At 40.0% G+C, this 16,872-nt stretch overlaps 1 protein-coding gene across 3 annotated transcripts; it reads left to right on the top strand.

Moving 5' to 3' along the window:
• Positions 1–455: 455 nt before the first annotated feature.
• Positions 456–15,634, top strand: rabl6b (RAB, member RAS oncogene family-like 6b). 3 transcript variants are annotated; one of them, XM_084053915.1, is made up of 17 exons: positions 456–608; positions 1,134–1,691; positions 1,976–2,110; positions 2,558–2,605; positions 3,378–3,407; positions 3,807–3,859; positions 4,251–4,339; positions 4,620–4,760; positions 5,419–5,524; positions 6,339–6,442; positions 6,785–7,182; positions 8,581–8,731; positions 10,051–10,263; positions 10,418–10,682; positions 11,297–11,486; positions 11,664–11,722; positions 11,940–15,634. In XM_084053915.1, exons 2-17 carry the CDS (start codon positions 1,562–1,564, stop codon positions 12,138–12,140), a joined length of 2,313 nt encoding a protein of 770 aa, XP_083910041.1. In that variant the 5' UTR covers positions 456–608; positions 1,134–1,561; the 3' UTR covers positions 12,141–15,634. The 3 variants fall into 3 exon arrangements, with proteins under 3 accessions (XP_083910041.1, XP_083910042.1, XP_083910043.1); XM_084053916.1 differs by having other exon boundaries at positions 8,584–8,731; XM_084053917.1 differs by lacking the exon at positions 3,378–3,407 and having other exon boundaries at positions 457–608.
• Positions 15,635–16,872: the final 1,238 nt, after the last annotated feature.

Below are 16,872 nucleotides of genomic sequence, written 5' to 3' on the forward strand. Positions count from 1 at the left end.
TGTATTTTATTCTATAGGAAATTAACCATATAAAATTATTTATAGGACTAAATAGCATACAATACACACAATAGATACATTATGTATTTAAACTGTATTTGGGGGAAGTTTATTTACGTTGTGTGTAAACAATGTGGTAAAACATATATATATATTTTACATTTATGATTTGATTAGAACGATCCAAATGATGTCTTCCATCTATAGTCAAGCTTACTGTGTATATCAATATGAATATGTACTTAAAATCCGGATTGTGCCTTTAATGTGTCGTCTGCCAAAAAAATAACTGACCTACAAGCTAACCAACGCGTCGAATCGCGACACGTTTCAGTTTGTAGATCAGTTATCTTTGGCAAGCCACACCGCCGTACGGCGGAGTGTGCACGTCAAGGCTGCCGACAGGGGGCGTCAAGGTGCAGACAGCAAGCTTTCGGGAAGCATCAGGCTCGCATCAAACCAGTCAGTGGAGCTGCTGCTTTCTAGCTTTGCGATGGAATGTTGCTGCTACGTTTCCACCGCCGGCTGGATGATGATGAACAGTCGGATGTTTGGGGACAATTATGCCACGACAGCAACAGTAGTCACTCATTTAGTTGACTAAAGCCGTGAGTATTTGTATGGCTCGTGTCTATCCGTTCATCACGTCGGGAAAGAATCCTAGCCTATTAGATAGAGATCATGTCATTGAGCATAACAGTGGTTAAAGGCTAGGCTAATGTTGGTTAGCTAGCAGAAACAGAGCTGTGGGGACGGATAACGTTACCTTAAGATGGGTAACAAGTCACCCGAGGTTCTCTCTCTCGTGTGTGTGTTTTTCCTCTGTCTTTTTAGTGACTTTTTTACGCCTGTCACGTGAACATTTCTGCTTAAAAACATTCCTTGGCATTGCAAAAACGTAGCGGCTGTAGCTAACAGCATATGTTGGCTAACGCTAGGTAGATAAATAGTAAGCAGTCTGCTCAATTGTAAGTCTTAAGATATGATATGATGCGAGCTTGGATGTAACTAGAGATCCTGTGTTTGAGTTTCTGAAATGTAATCAGACTGACTACATTTCAGTAACTATATGTTACTGGAAATGGCAATGTCAATCCCCAACAGTGGTGTTTGTTTTTGTTTTTGTTTTACAGATGATGCTCGACACAGCATGATAGCAACCTCCACTACTGTACTGAATGGCAAAAAAAGAGCATCTGATGAGTTAGATGACTAAACAGAACAGAAGATAACACTGTCCGTATAGACTAGAGGAACTATTGCAAAGCTGCTGCTAAGGAGAATCTGATGAGTTGGATGACTAAACAGAACAGAAGATAACTGTATTCTGTATATAGAGGAACTGTTGCAAAGCTGCTGCTAAAACAGTAACTGAAACCTGGCATGCTCTGAAGTGCATTGCATTCTGATTTTAAATATGGACCCTTAATTTATATTGATATTAGTGGTTCTGTAATCTGTTAAACTTCCCATTAGTTGTTGTGTTGTGTGTTGAGCCATTTTGGGGGCTTGTAACATCACATTTGTCTATATTGATTGAGTTAGTATAAGCCTCTTCAAGATGTTTTCGGCTTTGAAGAAGCTAGTGGGCTCCGAGCCAGGACAGTTCAGGGACAAGAACATTCCCGCTGGCCTGCAATCCATGAACCAAAGTTTACAGAGACGCTTCGCGAAGGGGGTCCAATATAACAGTAAGTATTCAAACTACTGATATCATTTGTATGTTACATCCTGCTTTATGAGTGGGAAATTGTTTTCAGTTTCCTGTTATGGGAAAGTATGGAAATGAATCATTACCAGGTCTGTAAGACAAGTGGAAATATACCTTCCTTAAGTTCGTCCCAGGGATAAATAGGGAATTGTGAGATGGAAATTGTGTACTCCAGGTGTCATATGACATTTCTTACTCGTTTAGCTACCAGTTGTTGGTTTACTATTATGACTAATTGAATTAACATTTATCCTTTTCTCCAAGTGAAAATAGTCATCAGAGGAGATAGAAATACTGGCAAGAGTACTCTGTGGCATCGACTGCAAGGCAAGAAATTCCTGGATGAGTACATACCCACGCAGGAGATCCAGGCTACGAGCATCCACTGGAATTACAAAAGTGAGAGTCAAGACTTCTATGTCACAAGATTATTATTATTATTACTACTAGTCATTTGCTATTACCTGGTTGATTTCTATTTTGTAAGCTCGTTTTGATATATATATTTATCTTCCTTGGCTTGGTTTATTTCAGTGGCCCCATATCAAGGTAAACTTGTAGACCAGCAATTTAGAATTGGTGGCGGCTAACCTGTATTATGCCATTTGTTTTTAGTACTGGAGTAGTTCCATAGCGAGTAAGTCACCCCCCCGTCCCTCCCTGTCCCCCGTCGCCCCCTTCAAACCTTGTGCTTATTGCTGTCATAGCAACTGAATAGAATTGGTCACGGTATTCATAATAATTACATCCATATTAGAGTAGTTTTAGAGCTTTAGAGCTTTCCGTAAGAGAGAAACGAATAAAATTGCCTCAGTGTGAAAGGAAATAACTGTGCTTGTCTCTCAGCTACTGACGACGTGGTCAAGGTGGAGGTGTGGGATGTGGTGGATAAAGGTGAGTGTTGACAAAATGTTCTTTTAAAAGGAACTTGCTGTAGCTACACATGGTGATATGTGGTTCTTATCAATGGAACTTGCTGTAGCTACACATGGATAGGTGGTGTCAAGCAGGGGGGGAAATGGTCAGATCTGATTCTGGGCATAGACTCCCTCCCAAATATTTCACATTGCTGCTGAGCCAGAGATAACTTTCTCTGTCCAGTGTCCACTGGCGCCTGAGTGGGTGGTCGATTACAACATTAATTTACCACTTTAAAGGTCCAATCCACAAGTCCAAAACAACCTGCCATTACTTTCCATCTGGCTGTTTGAAATTCTGTTATAGTACTGTCTACTACACTGATAGTGTAGTAGACACATGTGCCAGCCACACTTAACCCATTAAGACCTGAGGCGATTCTTACAAAACATTTAAATCCTTTTTTTTTTTAAACAGTTTTTGGAAAAAAATCGAACATTTTTTTTTTTCAATTTTTTTCAAAAATAGCAGATCTACAAGCTCATAGCGCGGCACTCGGTGCCGCGCTATGAGCTTGTATATCTGCTATTTTTGAATAGCCAAAGAAATCTAAAATGACACAGACGCGTCCCCGGTCTTAATGGGTTAAAAGTTGGCAGTGGTTGGCTGGTTGCAAGTGTTCATTTCCCACCCTGGATTACTAACATTATGGATAACAACATACATGGTTTGTTTGTGTTTAGAACTTAATTTAATGTCTTAAGTATTCATGATGTTTTTCTTTGCACCTCTCTTGCACATGTCTCAGGCCAAAAATATCCTCTACCTGAAGGTGCAGGTGAGCACCACTGTATAGTATGTAGACATGGACTTGCTTGCTGTGCATAGGGATTGTCTTTCCCTGTTATCTGAATGCAAATATTCTCACGGTTGGTTGTTGCCAAGTTTGCAGTGTGGTTTGGCTGGTTTGCTTAGTGTAAGTCAAATAAAGCCTGAGTGCTTGGATTGTTTAAGGCTATATTAAGCTATGTACTGAAGTACGCTGGAGCTGGGTAAGTGATAATGTCATCGAGGCTGTTAAAATTAGACTGAAAGATGCTTTTCAATAAGGACAAAAGGGCATTGCTGCTATAATTGCTTGTCCTGTGATTATCTAAACTAAAGAGTTGAAGATAACCGTCTCAAGTGAGACTATTAGAGTTCAACTAAACACATTTCTGCTGTCTTCTTGTTGCAGGCAAAGGAAAAAAGCGAGGAGAGAATTTGAAACTGGAGAATGAGCCACAAGAGGTGATTATCACATGACCATCATGTGTTTTTACAATTCATCCCTTAATGTGGGTCAGTGATGGTGTCGGCTTCAGAGAGTCTTGGAGGCTGTAAATTATATATACAAGTCATGCCCAGTGGTGGTGTGGAGGTGAAGACCCCCAGTGCTAGTGTACCCCTTTTGGCACAGGATTGTGTACCGCCAGAGGCTTCTCTCCTGAGCCTCCACTATTGTGTTTCCCTCTCAGCTTTCCTGCTATCTAATCTCAGTAAAGAAAAATACTGCCCTACTACTAACTCTAACTGACCATTCTCCTTACAGAATAAACAAATGAATGAATGTTGTCATCTTCAGTGTTTTATGTGTTAATGTAGGATCATATGACATAATTGGGGATTTATTTTTATTAAGTCTGATGAGGTGGCCCTGGATGCAGAGTTTCTGGATGTCTACAAGAACTGTAACGGCGTCATCATGATGTTCGACATCACAAAGCAGTGGTGAGAATTATCTGCTCTGTTGCGTTCTGGCACATTTCTCAATGAACACTGAGTGCTACTGTAGCATACAAACACAACCCTATTTGATCACAGTCAGCCTGCAAAACCCAGACTTCTTAGTGGCCGACTGAGCAGAGGATGCTGCAGTCTCAAACAAGATAAACACTGAGACCTCTTTGATTTAAAACAAACATTTGTGCAGCCATTGTTATGCCACACTTAGGGATGATTGTTTATAACACATATTTGCCTTCTGCCATGTTTTTTTTTAATTCAACAGGACTTTCAGCTACATTATGAGAGAGCTGCCCAAAGTGCCCACTCACGTACCAGTGTGCGTCCTGGGCAACCACAGGGACATGGGCGAGCATCGCGTCATCCTCCCTGATGACATCAGAGATTTAATCGCCGGGCTCAACAGGTAACAATAGCCAGGATCCCATCATCATTATGACAATCGGGAAATATGGGGCTGCAAAGCTGATTGCCCAGAAAAATCAAATCAGACTGAATACTGTAATTTCCAAATCTGAAGTCTGTAGGGTTTGTTTTTTATTACAGGAAAAAGCCTACTAGATGGTCTTTTTATTTAGACAAGGTATTGTGGTACTTTGCAGAACTCCTGACATAGAAGTGAAGTTAATGAATAATGTTCAATCACATTCATATTGAAATAAATTTAAGTTTTAACATTCCATTAATCAAAAGCTTTCCTTATGTATGTCGCAATTTGCTTCACACTTGCATATAGGTTTTCACATTAGTTTGCCCCATGGATGTTTCTGATGAGGGAGAAATATCAGTCTCGGCTGCTGATCGGTTATAGGCACTTATAGAAAAATAATGAACACCAAAAACACATTTCCAGATTACCCAAATCCCACGTCATGGCATGGGTATAATTACTGAAAACAACACAAGGACAGTGGGACATTCAAATTGACGAACACTGAAATGGAAAATACGTCCACAAAATTGATTTAAAGATGCGTTAACCACATAGCAATTATTCAACACTCTAAACCCATAACGTTTCAGTTTACTTACATTTGACCTTTTTGACTTGTGACATTTTTCAGGCCAATGGGGGCATCTTACATTCATTACGCTGAATCCTCCATGAAGAATGGATTTGGCCTGAAATACCTCCATAGGTTTTTCAACATTCCTTTCTTGCAACTTCAGGTTAGTAGTTTTTGTTTGGTTAGAGTTACTAATACTAAATGAATATATATGAATATATATTGAATATACTTTATTGAACTGGTCAAATCAGTTCATTTCACTAGCCAATATGTTGATACAAGAAGCAAGTATGTGTTGGAGAGGGTTCAACCTAACCGTTGAACAAAGACCACATAGAAAATACTCATATATGGGACCGTCCGAGATCCCTATACAAGGAGCAGGCTTGACACGGTCTAAGGGTCATCCGAGACTGACATCTTGGTCAGTGCACGGAGACCGATATCACCAAAGCTGATGTCACGGACAGAACACACATTGTCCTATGATATACACATTTGCACCATGCAGCTGTTGCCGTTGAGGATGCTGTGCATCCATACCACACTACCAGAGCACTCTTCTGCCTATTGTAAGAAAAAGTATTGGGCAACATACTGTACAAGGCTAAACAATAAATGCTGATGATCTCTTTTTTTCTTAATTGTCAGCAGAAATATTGCTCTAAATAGTGCTTTTTGTCGCTTGCTTGAGTGACCCACTCCCCCTGCGCACTTTGCGCAGCATAAAAATAGATGCTAATCTCTGAAGCTGGCAACTGATTCAATTCCACCATTACATACGTTTATTGTGTGTTCTCTGTGCTGTGACTGTAATCTTTTCATGCGTAGTTTGCCGTTTGTCCATACTTTTGTTAACATTTGCTGTTAGTTTTGTATAACAGTTTTTACTGTATCTACTGTGCTGTTTGTGTATTTGTCCTTACTTTGGGTTGTGTGTGTCTGTCTGTACTGTACATATCTGTGCCATACAGAGAGAGACCCTTCTGAGGCAGCTGGAGACCAACCAGCTGGACATGGACGCCACCCTGGAGGAACTGTGTGTGCAGCAGGAGACTGAAGATCAGAACTACGAGATGTATGATTTTGTAGTGCTCTGTTTTCTCAATGTGTCATTAGAGTTGAAGTTATTGCTACATTATTGTGAGTATAATCCCTGAAGTGTGTGTGTGTGTGTGTGTGTGTGTGTGTGTGTGTGTGTGTGTGTGTGTGTGTGTGTGTGTGTGTGTGTGTGTGTGTGTGTGTGTGTGTGTGTGTGTGTGTGTGTGTGTGTGTGTGTGTGTGTGTGTGTGTGTGTGTGTGTGTTTGTACGTTTGTACGTTTGTACACAGTTGCCCTGTGTAAAATGATCATGAAGAATTATTTTTCCCATTCTATTCTTCCTCACCGTTCACACTAATGGTTGTTTTGGATTCCACAGCTTCCTGGAGAACCTGGAAACACGCAGTAAAGCGTTTGCTTCTCCAGGCCCAGCCAACGGACAAAGTCCTTCCTCGGGCTCCCAGTCCCCCATTGTCCCTCCCAGCGGGGCTTCGACTGGCAGCTCCAGCCCCAGCACCCCTCAACCCCCCATGCCCCCCACCCAGATCCTGATGCAGGCCCATCCTCTGCCTGCCTCCTCTCCCCCGGGGACTCAAGCTCCTGTAGCCACGGAGGCTACCCCTGACTCCCAGCCCTCGGCCCAGTCCCCAGAGCATGCCTCCCAGTCCTTGGTGGCACCTGGAACTCCAGGGTCTGCCTCTGCAACTCAGAAACGTGGCTTTATGTCCCGCTGGTTCGGCTCCTCCCCTGCCACGGATGCTCCTGCCACTGCATCCGGTTAGTGGTTAATATATGTATATTATATGCAAGTTGTAATATTGGCTATTACAATATCCATCCATCCAATATCCATGCTGTTATGAAACCTGGATGTCTCTCCGGGGATCAATAAAGGTTTATCTTATCTTATTTTGGAAGAGGCTACAATTATGCAGATAGTGATCTGTATCATTTTAGATTTTAGCTATATTTAAATATATATATATATATAGCAAGTTTTTCAGAAAACACATTCATTGCCAGGGGTTTTCTAAAACAGGCTGTAGCTTCTGCCAGCATTTTTTAGCATTCTGACTAATCTTTCAAGAACCACAGAATATTTATCTCCAGTATGATCGATCCCCTGATTGCTAATCACAGAGGGTTTCACTGTGCTTCTGTGAAAAAAAAAAAATGAAAAAAAAAACAGTTTGAGAACTACTGATTTAGAAGGCATTTGTAGAATCGGCCTCAGGTCTTAATGGGTTTTGCAAAATAAACTATTGCAATAGTGATATGAACTGCAACTTATTAATAAGTTGCAGCCTTTTTTGAAACTTTTACTTAGCCTAAGTCATTCTGATCCTTTTTGTACTGTCTGACCGGAATTGGAACTGATTGATTCCATAAAAAGTAGTCACAAGACTCCAGCCTCATGAGTTGAGAAATGCAGAGCTTTGAAAAGGATTGAGTCACCGGCTGGTATTGGAATTTCATGTGATTTCACTTTTTCGTCCTATGAATCGTACTAGAAATGGCACAATGGGACACTTATGCTCAACTCAAACCCCCAAAAATAACTATTTACTTTAAATAAGATTAGGTCAGTTTAGCCAATTAGATTTGTATTTGGTTATTCACTACATACAGTGTGGTAGTCATTGTAAAGGGCCTCCTTCATTGTCTGTTTTGCTTCAGTACTAATAGTAATTTTTTATTCTCTCTGTCTTGGTTTCCTACAAGACATGCATAGTACAGATATCTGCATGGTCAGGGTGAAGATTTAAACCCATTTTGTTATGGTCAGGGTGAAGATTTAAACCCATTTTGTTATGGTCAGGGTGAAGATTTAAACCCATTTTGTTATGGTCGGGGTGAAGATTTAAACCCATTTTGTTATGGTCAGGGTGAAGATTTAAACCCATTTTGTTATGGTCAGGGTGAAGATTTAAACCCATTTTGTTATGGTCGGGGTGAAGATTTAAACCCATTTTGTTATGGTCAGGGTGAAGATTTAAACCCATTTTGTTATGGTCAGGGTGAAGATTTAAACCCATTTTGTTATGGTCGGGGTGAAGATTTAAACCCATTTTGTTATGGTCGGGGTGAAGATTTAAACCCATTTTGTTATGGTCAGGGTGAAGATTTAAACCCATTTTGTGTCAAAGATTCAATGTGTCATTCTGTCTTCCTCAGAAGAGTCGTCGGGGCCTGTGTGTCCTACCAACGTTCACAGTGTGGATGACTTTGTCCCTGACGAGAGACTGGACAAGAGCTTCCTGGACGACAGCCTGCCCAAGAATAAAGGGTCCCGGCCTGCAGCAGCCCATACTATGGACAGTGACAGGTAAGATTCTTTATTGTTTTTATTTGAGGTAGTTTAGATATTTAACCCATTAAGACCTGAGGCAGCGTCTAAAAAAATTCAAAATCCTAACAATTTCTCGGAAAAAAATATAAAAATATATTTTTCACGATTTTTCAAAAATAGCAGATCTACAAGCTCATAGCGCGGCACTCGGTGCCGCGCTATGAGCTTGTATATCTGCTATTTTTGAATAGCCAAAGACATCTAAAGTGACACAGATGCGTTCCAGGTATCAATGGGTTAAGCCAAACCAATCGTGTCTTTTGGCACATCTCCCTGAATTCATTCAATGCTGTTGTCTCATCTCATTAGCTCTGGTTAAAAGTAGTAGGATCGGAGTACTAAATGGGTAACGCACCTGGTCCAATGCTATGCTGCCATGGCCGTTCCTCTGTTAATATGCGTTCCACTCCCCTGATATGATTCGTTGGATTGACTTTAAACCAGCAAACCTGAGTGTGTTTGTGGAGGCCGGCAATACGAATCAATGTTTTTGTGTTGATTGTCAAATCGACCAGAAAAGTATTTCTAGAACTCTAGATCGACCGGTCAATTGTAAAGACATGGTTGTAAAGACATATTGCAAGGAATTCCAATCAGAAGTGAGAACTCTACAAATATAATTATTCAGCTTACATTTTTTTGTTCCAAATTTGTCTGTTCATTTGTTTTGTCTTGTTTCTGCTCATTTCCAATTTCACTCGTGTATCCTGTATGAGTTCTCTCTCCAGATTGAAATTATTTATTTTTCAACTGATGTTGAACTTTGTTAGAACCGTCTTGAGTTGTATAGCTACTTGGCTGACATTCTTCATCCACATATACTGTAAAATGAATATGTGTTATTCCTATTTTATTTCTAGTGAGCTCCCCAAAACACTTTTATCTCATGGCCAGGTACAGGTAGGCCTCTACTGCCTTCATACTGGGGTGTATTATTTATCCATGTCTTCTCTTCCCCCAAAGGTTTTCAAACATGTTCTAAAATATAGAAAATATCAGCTTTACAAGTTCACAGCGCGTCAAGCTAGTAGATATTTTTTGTATTTTTGTGTGACACCGTTGTATGATGAAATATATAATAGGGCACGTTTAATCAAACGTATCGATTTAGTCGATTATTTACATAAATCTAATTTTCCGTTGATGTGTATAAAAAAGCCATATATTTATACAAATGTGCTTCTCGATTATTCAGATATTCTATAATCCCCAAGAAAATAAATAGCTGTAGCCCTACTTCTTTCCTCTGCTATTGCACTTAAACATCTCTCTGTTCTGCCGTGTCTCTATTGTAGTGATGGCGAGGGTAGAGGTAACCCCATGGTGTCAGGCTTCCAAGACGAGCTGGACCCAGATGATTCAAAGCCCGTCAAGACCCAAACCAAGACTGTGGACCCGCCCAGTAAACACATCAACCTAACCAGTGATGAGGAGGAGGCAGAGTTACAGGCCCCCACCATCAATCAAGCCCTAGACCTGGACCTGGAAAGTGAACCAGAACTGAAAAAGTAAGTTTGATCTCGGGATCACCTACCTCTCTTTTTCATCTGCCAGGTGTTCAACAGAGTTGACAAACTTAACAAACTCAAGTTAACCAGCATAATACTTCTCTTACCTCATATCATTTCCATGAAGTTGAAGTTCCTTTTCACACTGTTTCAGGCCTGTGATCAATATAACAAAACCAAAGGGGGCATCCAAAGCTCCAGAGCCCAAAGCTGCTACCCAGACCATCTCGCCATTCACCCTGACCGCAGCAGCAGCTGAGCCATCAGTCCGACACCAGGGGAAGAAGAAGGCAGGGACACCCAAAGCCGAGGACTCGGACACTGACGTAGAGGCACCTGTTGCCCAGCAGATGCTCTCCTTCGTCATGGACGACCCCGACTTTGATTCCGAAGCATCGGATTCACCAAAAATAACAAAGGTAAAAGGAGTAACGGTGTTCATTGAGGTGCTTCATTTTAAGATTCCATGTTGATGTTTTTCAGAGGTAAACTCCTTTACTGAAGATCTTTATATATTTATTGTAAAATACAGGGCATCAAAATGTATTTAGCTTTATTTGTCACATACTCAGCCAAGAGCAGTCATTGTCAGGCAATGAAATGCTTGTACAAACATTTGTAGCTGCAGACGTAATGGTGGTAAGGAGAACAATGCAATAATGATTGCGTGTGTGAAGGTATGGGTAATGGATTTTGGTGTTGTAGAGTCTTATGCCTGTGGGTAGATTGACATGATAGGAAATCTTTGACAGTGTAGGGTTGAGGTGAGATAGAGGAAGGCTTGTCTAACAGGATCTGTTCTTAGGCAGTCAGCTGTGTGTGTGTGTGTGTGTGTGTGTGTGTGTGTGTGTGTGTGTGTGTGTATATATTAAATATTGTACCGTGGCAGTAAGTGCAGTTAATCAAAACTGTTAATAGTTGCCTCCACTGCAAACCATGGCCATTTCCTCTTCTGCCTTATATACATATCAAGCATTTGCTTGATTGGTAGTGCTTGAAAGATGCTACCCCTGTCCCCTGCACACCCCTACAGGATACATTCCCACTCAGAGACGAGTTGCTGTCTGACCTAACTGACGATGAACCTCAACCGGCCACGGTCACTGAGCCTCTGAAGCCAATGGGCATTTCCTTCAAACACAAGAACGAAACAGACCTGTTTGGCCTTGGAATCCAGGAAGAGCCTCTTGCAGCCATCAAAGACAGCAGTGACGAGCAGGAAGGCAAGAAATGCACCTCTATCACTGTCTGTCACTCCATCTGTATGGTTTTCTATTGCTCTGTCCGTCTTTCTCTTTATGTGTCTCAAAAAAAGAAGAAGAAAACTTGTAGGTCACTGTCTCTAATTTTAGATGATCTTTATGTGTAATTTAACTTGAACATTCTTTGTTTTCTTTTAGAGAAAGAAAGCAAACCCTCCTTGAAAGAGAAGAAGAAAAAGAAGAAGAAGACTAAAGAGGTAATGTGATTGTAGCATCTGATTATATTCCATAAATGTGAGAAGCTGCTTTGTTCATTTGACTTTCTTTTTGCTTTTGCCTTTGCCTTTAGTGATTACAATGCAGTTGGAATTAGTTTTTTGAAAAGCGCTATGAATATGATTATATTACTGCAACTGACCATATTTGATCAGCTGTTCCTCAATGCAATATAAAACCATTCCATTCTTCCCTCAGGAGGAGGAGAAGAGCAAGAAGAAACATAAACATAAGAAAAAGGAAAAAGATGAGCTGGTGGCCGCAGATGACAAGGAGAAGGAGAAAAAGAAGAAGAAATCGTCCCGGACCAAGAAATCTGATGTGGACGAGCTGGAGGACTTCCTGGGTGGAGCGGTGGGTGCAACCAAAATAGAGGGCGGTGATTATGAAGAACTCTAAAAGAGATCTGTTTAAAAATGGAGAAGTGAAAACATGCTCTCATTTTAAAACCTCGAGCCGTGGAACATCAGTGGCGACCTTAGCGGTCGCTCTGAATAAACTCTTGTGACTTGTTTGTGCATAAGCAGCAGCTGCAAGCCATACAGCAGAGGTAACCAACGACAACCCTGTCAAACACCCCAGGACGGTGATACTTGTATGATGCTTTTCATTGGTCTGTCCCTCATCTGCACTACTGCTGTCACTTTCATTCTGACCAATAAGACTGAAGAATGGTAAGACCTGAGTGCTCTTGCGATATAAAGATAGTGCTGGGCAATATGACAATTATTTATGGCCCAAACATCTAGGTCACAATATTGCCATGTCTTCTACCTTAATTAAACAATTCAGCACTCTCCTTCCACCCATGCTGGACCCCCACTAGCGTGAGGCTCAAAGTTATGGGGGAAGAGTCGCAGGGACATATAAATAATACGATAGAAATGTTAATATTGTTAAAATATACTGTATCTATTCTATCAGAAGAACTTAATATATTGCCCAGCACTATATAAACATTGACCATTGTTGGAGCTACCAGGAATTGTCCCTTATTACTAATATGATTGAATATATTTACTTCATGTTTGCTTTTTTGTCGATACATCCTTTCTTTTGGGACCACTCCATTCCAGCTACTGTAGATAGGGTTGTCATTATGTCTGAATGTCTGTGTGTTTGGTGTAGTAATTGAGAGCATGCTCAAAGTGATGAATGACTCCATGGGCAAGATTAGGTGTTCTATTTTTGTGTCTATTTTTTCTTACTCAAGTGATGTGGCAGTTAATGGCAGAAATGTGTTCAGCTCTAGTCTTGTCTGTCTTTATTAAATGCAAAAAAATAATAGAATTGCTGTAATTGAATGAAAGATTTTGCCCACTATACTAATTTGTAGGAAACCCACACTATGAAAACCAGTGAGAAATATCATGACATTCTGATTAGTGCAGCACACATTGTGATCATGTTAGTGAGTGCATACATATACAGTAAATAGATTTGTATCTGAGACCAAAATGTTTGCTTCACTAAGCTTCCTTAGTCTCCAGACTTCCTACCAATTACTATAATTTTATCATTTCAAACCTACTTAACCACTTAAGTCCTATTTTTTATTTTATACTTTATCTACAAGCTCACAATGCATCACGGTGTGACATTGGGAGCCTTTTTAAAAGTTTAAAACATTTTGGAAAATTCAGACATTTAGAAAATGGTTGCCTATGATAACTGTCCCCAAACAGGGCCCCCAGGGTTCATGTTGTTAACCTTAAAATGGCTAAAGTGGACATCAACCTCAGCCTCATGTGTCACTGAGGGCCAAGAGTTTGCAGGTTTTCATTACAACCTCCCACTACATCAGGTGATATGTCAATATTATTAATTTATCAGAAGGTTTTTAGTTGGGGGGGGGGGGGGGGGGATGCACATGCATACCCCTGGCCTGGATATGGTATACTGTATGACTGAAAATCCTTTAACCCTTTAAGACCTGGAACGCATCTGTGTCACTTTAGATTTCTTTGGCTATTCAAAAATAGCAGATATACAAGAGCTTGTATATCTGCTATTTTTGAAAAATCGCGATTTCTTTTTTCCAAGATTTTTTTCAAAAAAATGTTAGGATTTAGAAAACATTTTAAATAATCGCCTCAGGTCTTAAAGGGTTAAACTAAAGTGACATGGAATCCTGTATTTTCTGCCCTCCCTCAGCTCCAACCATGTAGGTTATATATTTACATTTTGTGCAGATGCCTTAAACGAGGTTCTTACAATGGAGTGACGTGCCGCTATCCTCACAAACCATTTTAAGTGTTCTTACTGTAAACCAAGTCAGATTAATTGGATTACTAATTTCAGACGAGTTCAGAAATGGCTTTGGTCATTTTTATTGTTGAGAATTATTGCGCACTGCACGGCATCTTCCATGAGGCCTAATGTGTTAAATTGCAGTGTACCAATACGTGTTTGGTTGTGGGATTCTGCTTGTTTGTTTGTTTGTTTGTTTTTCTTTGGGCGTAAAAGCACACACTACCATTTTAAGAGTATTAAAGAAAGATGTTATTCTCTGTATGTGCAACTATTTTTCTCTGTGCAACTATTTTTCTCTTTGCAACTATTTTTCTCTGTGCAACTATTTTTCAAATGTTTAGGCGCCGTGTCCACCAAGGCTTTTTTTCCCAGCTGAAAATGCCACGGCGCTCGCATGGGAGTGCTTCCAGGCGCCCGAGTTGAAAATATTTTAACTCGCCGTACATGCGAGCGCAAGGTGAATGCCCAGTGCCACGCCACGTTGCTGGGGTTTCCAAAAACATGGCGCTCCCAATTACAAACGGTTAAAACAGTGCTCTAGTTGTCTGCGCTCAGGAAAAAACATCTTGGTGGACACAGAGCCTTATCTTGTTTCTTTATCCCTGTATTTATTGCTGTCTCTTTTTATTTTATGGAAAAACATGCAGATCATGTTCCTGAAAATTGTTCCTAACGGTTTGGATTTTTCTCACATTCACACAGACGTTTCATGCAGCTTGCTGTGGACTTTAAAACTGTCATGGGCTCTTCACTGTTCTGACTTGTTTTCTATGAACTCATCACCCATGGTTTACATAAAATACCCTTTTCCCTCTCTGATAAGGAAATGCAGTTGTAAACTGCTGACAACATTACTATCATGCATGTGGGTTTTTTCCTTTGGTCAGATGCCTCAAACCAAGTTCGGTTACAATAGTTGTAACCATTTTCTAATCATGCTGATTAGAAAAAATGCTTTGCTGTTGATAAAATCAAGCCAGTTTGATCATCTTTTGGATGTTGAGGAATATATGCGGTTACCACTTAATATGGTGTATGTTTTGACAGCTGGCAGATTTAAATATGTTCTCTTCCACTTACGGTTCCATTTTGTTTGTTTACTCTGGTAAAGGTCTGTTGAATATTTCAGAAATTGAAACTATGCAGCATTGATCCTAAATACTGTTATGCTCCACTATTTTGTCTATTGTCACATGATGAGGATAAATGCTGAAAGCAGTTTCAAGTGAAGCATGAGACTTATGTGTATAGCAAGAAACGAATGTATAAAGTGGTACATTGATATGTATATATTGGAAGAGGTTTGTTCCAAAATGAGATGTTCTCCATTGGATATACACATTTTTACATTAAAATAGTAGAAAATTATCACTGAAACGAAAGCAAAGCTCATCATAGATTATCAAAGTTATTGGCTGCCTAAAGACATTGGCTTACCGAATAGTTAACATCTCTGATGTGCTGACCTGTTTTGTTATTTAGTACTAAATTTAAGATAAGTGCTTTCAAAATGGATGGATAGCATTTTGGAATTAAACACTTCATTTATTTTTCACCTCATGACATGTTTCCATCTTTACACTGTGTGTGAGTTTGCCGATGTTTGGTTGGTCAATAAATGCAAACTTATTTCTTCATAATTGGCATGATTTATTTTAATGACGAGACAGGGGCCTCCACTCCCCCTATGTAAGAGAGTCCTGAATTAATCATTACTACAATTCCTTGCATTCTTGTAAGAATTTAGAAAGGAGTCAACATTTGACTTGCCACCAGGGTGCAGAAGAACATCACAGAGAGTTCAACAAACTTGAATCAAACTACGCTTGTAGGCCTATGCCCAAAACTGCTACTTTTCAGGAAATAAAAAAGAACCTGTATTCCAATGTGGATATTAAGTCACAAGCTATTTTTAATAGTATTTATAATACGCTTAACCACTTTTACTTACAAAAAAACAACAACACACAATTATCAGAACAGCTTGTAGTATGATGAAGTAGGGCATTAATGGAAAAAAAAACATAAGTTGAAATATGGAGATGCAAGGTTTCTGCCTAACAGCGACAATTCGCTTTTGAATTGTTTCAATGTGGCTAGGTTTAGTTGACATTCATTATTTTCAGAGAAGCAAAATTATAAAAGGTGAACAAAGGTGTGAATTCAATTTAGGCTTTTTTAAACATTTCATCTCAAAAGAGAGTTGTTAGCAATTTTCAAATAGCCAATGTATATACAGTATCTAGGGTTAAAGTGGTTAAAATGTATTTGATGTTGACCCCCCAGAACCGCCTCAAGGTCCTTTGGGGGTCCCCAGACCGCACTTTGAGTTATGTGATTGGCAGCGCTGGCCTTCAGGTATTACAGTGCTTGGGGGAGGAAGCCTCTTGGTCTTTCGGTCGTATCTAACCTATAATCATCCCACCTGGTGTAATGAAGTATACAGACGTATACAACCGATACAATCATCCTGTCTGAAGCAGAACCAGAAAGAGAGTAGTAAGGTAAGCCTATGGTTATGACATCGGCACAAGCCACAGGTAACATTACAGATGACAACAGTGTGGATGTTACAGTACTTACAAAACATAAGCCAGTGATTCTCAACCTTTTGCATTTCAAGAACCACCAGTTCGATATGATTTAAGCCACACACCCTCATTTGATCCTTTGCTCGTTTTTGTTTTTTAATCTCTGGGACCCTAATCTACACCAAATTTGTTTATTTAACTCTGAGAGTTAAGTGTACAAATGGAACCAACCAACTATTTGTACACTCAGATTTACATTCTACAAGTGCAATAATTAATAAATATATATGTATCTACCTACACTGCTAAACCAACCCACTACAGCAGTGTGTTTCCCAAACCTTTTA

This window comes from Gymnoscopelus microlampas (assembly GCF_963454915.1).
Source record: "Gymnoscopelus microlampas genome assembly, chromosome: 4".
In the NCBI taxonomy this organism is placed as follows: domain Eukaryota; kingdom Metazoa; phylum Chordata; class Actinopteri; order Myctophiformes; family Myctophidae; genus Gymnoscopelus; species Gymnoscopelus microlampas.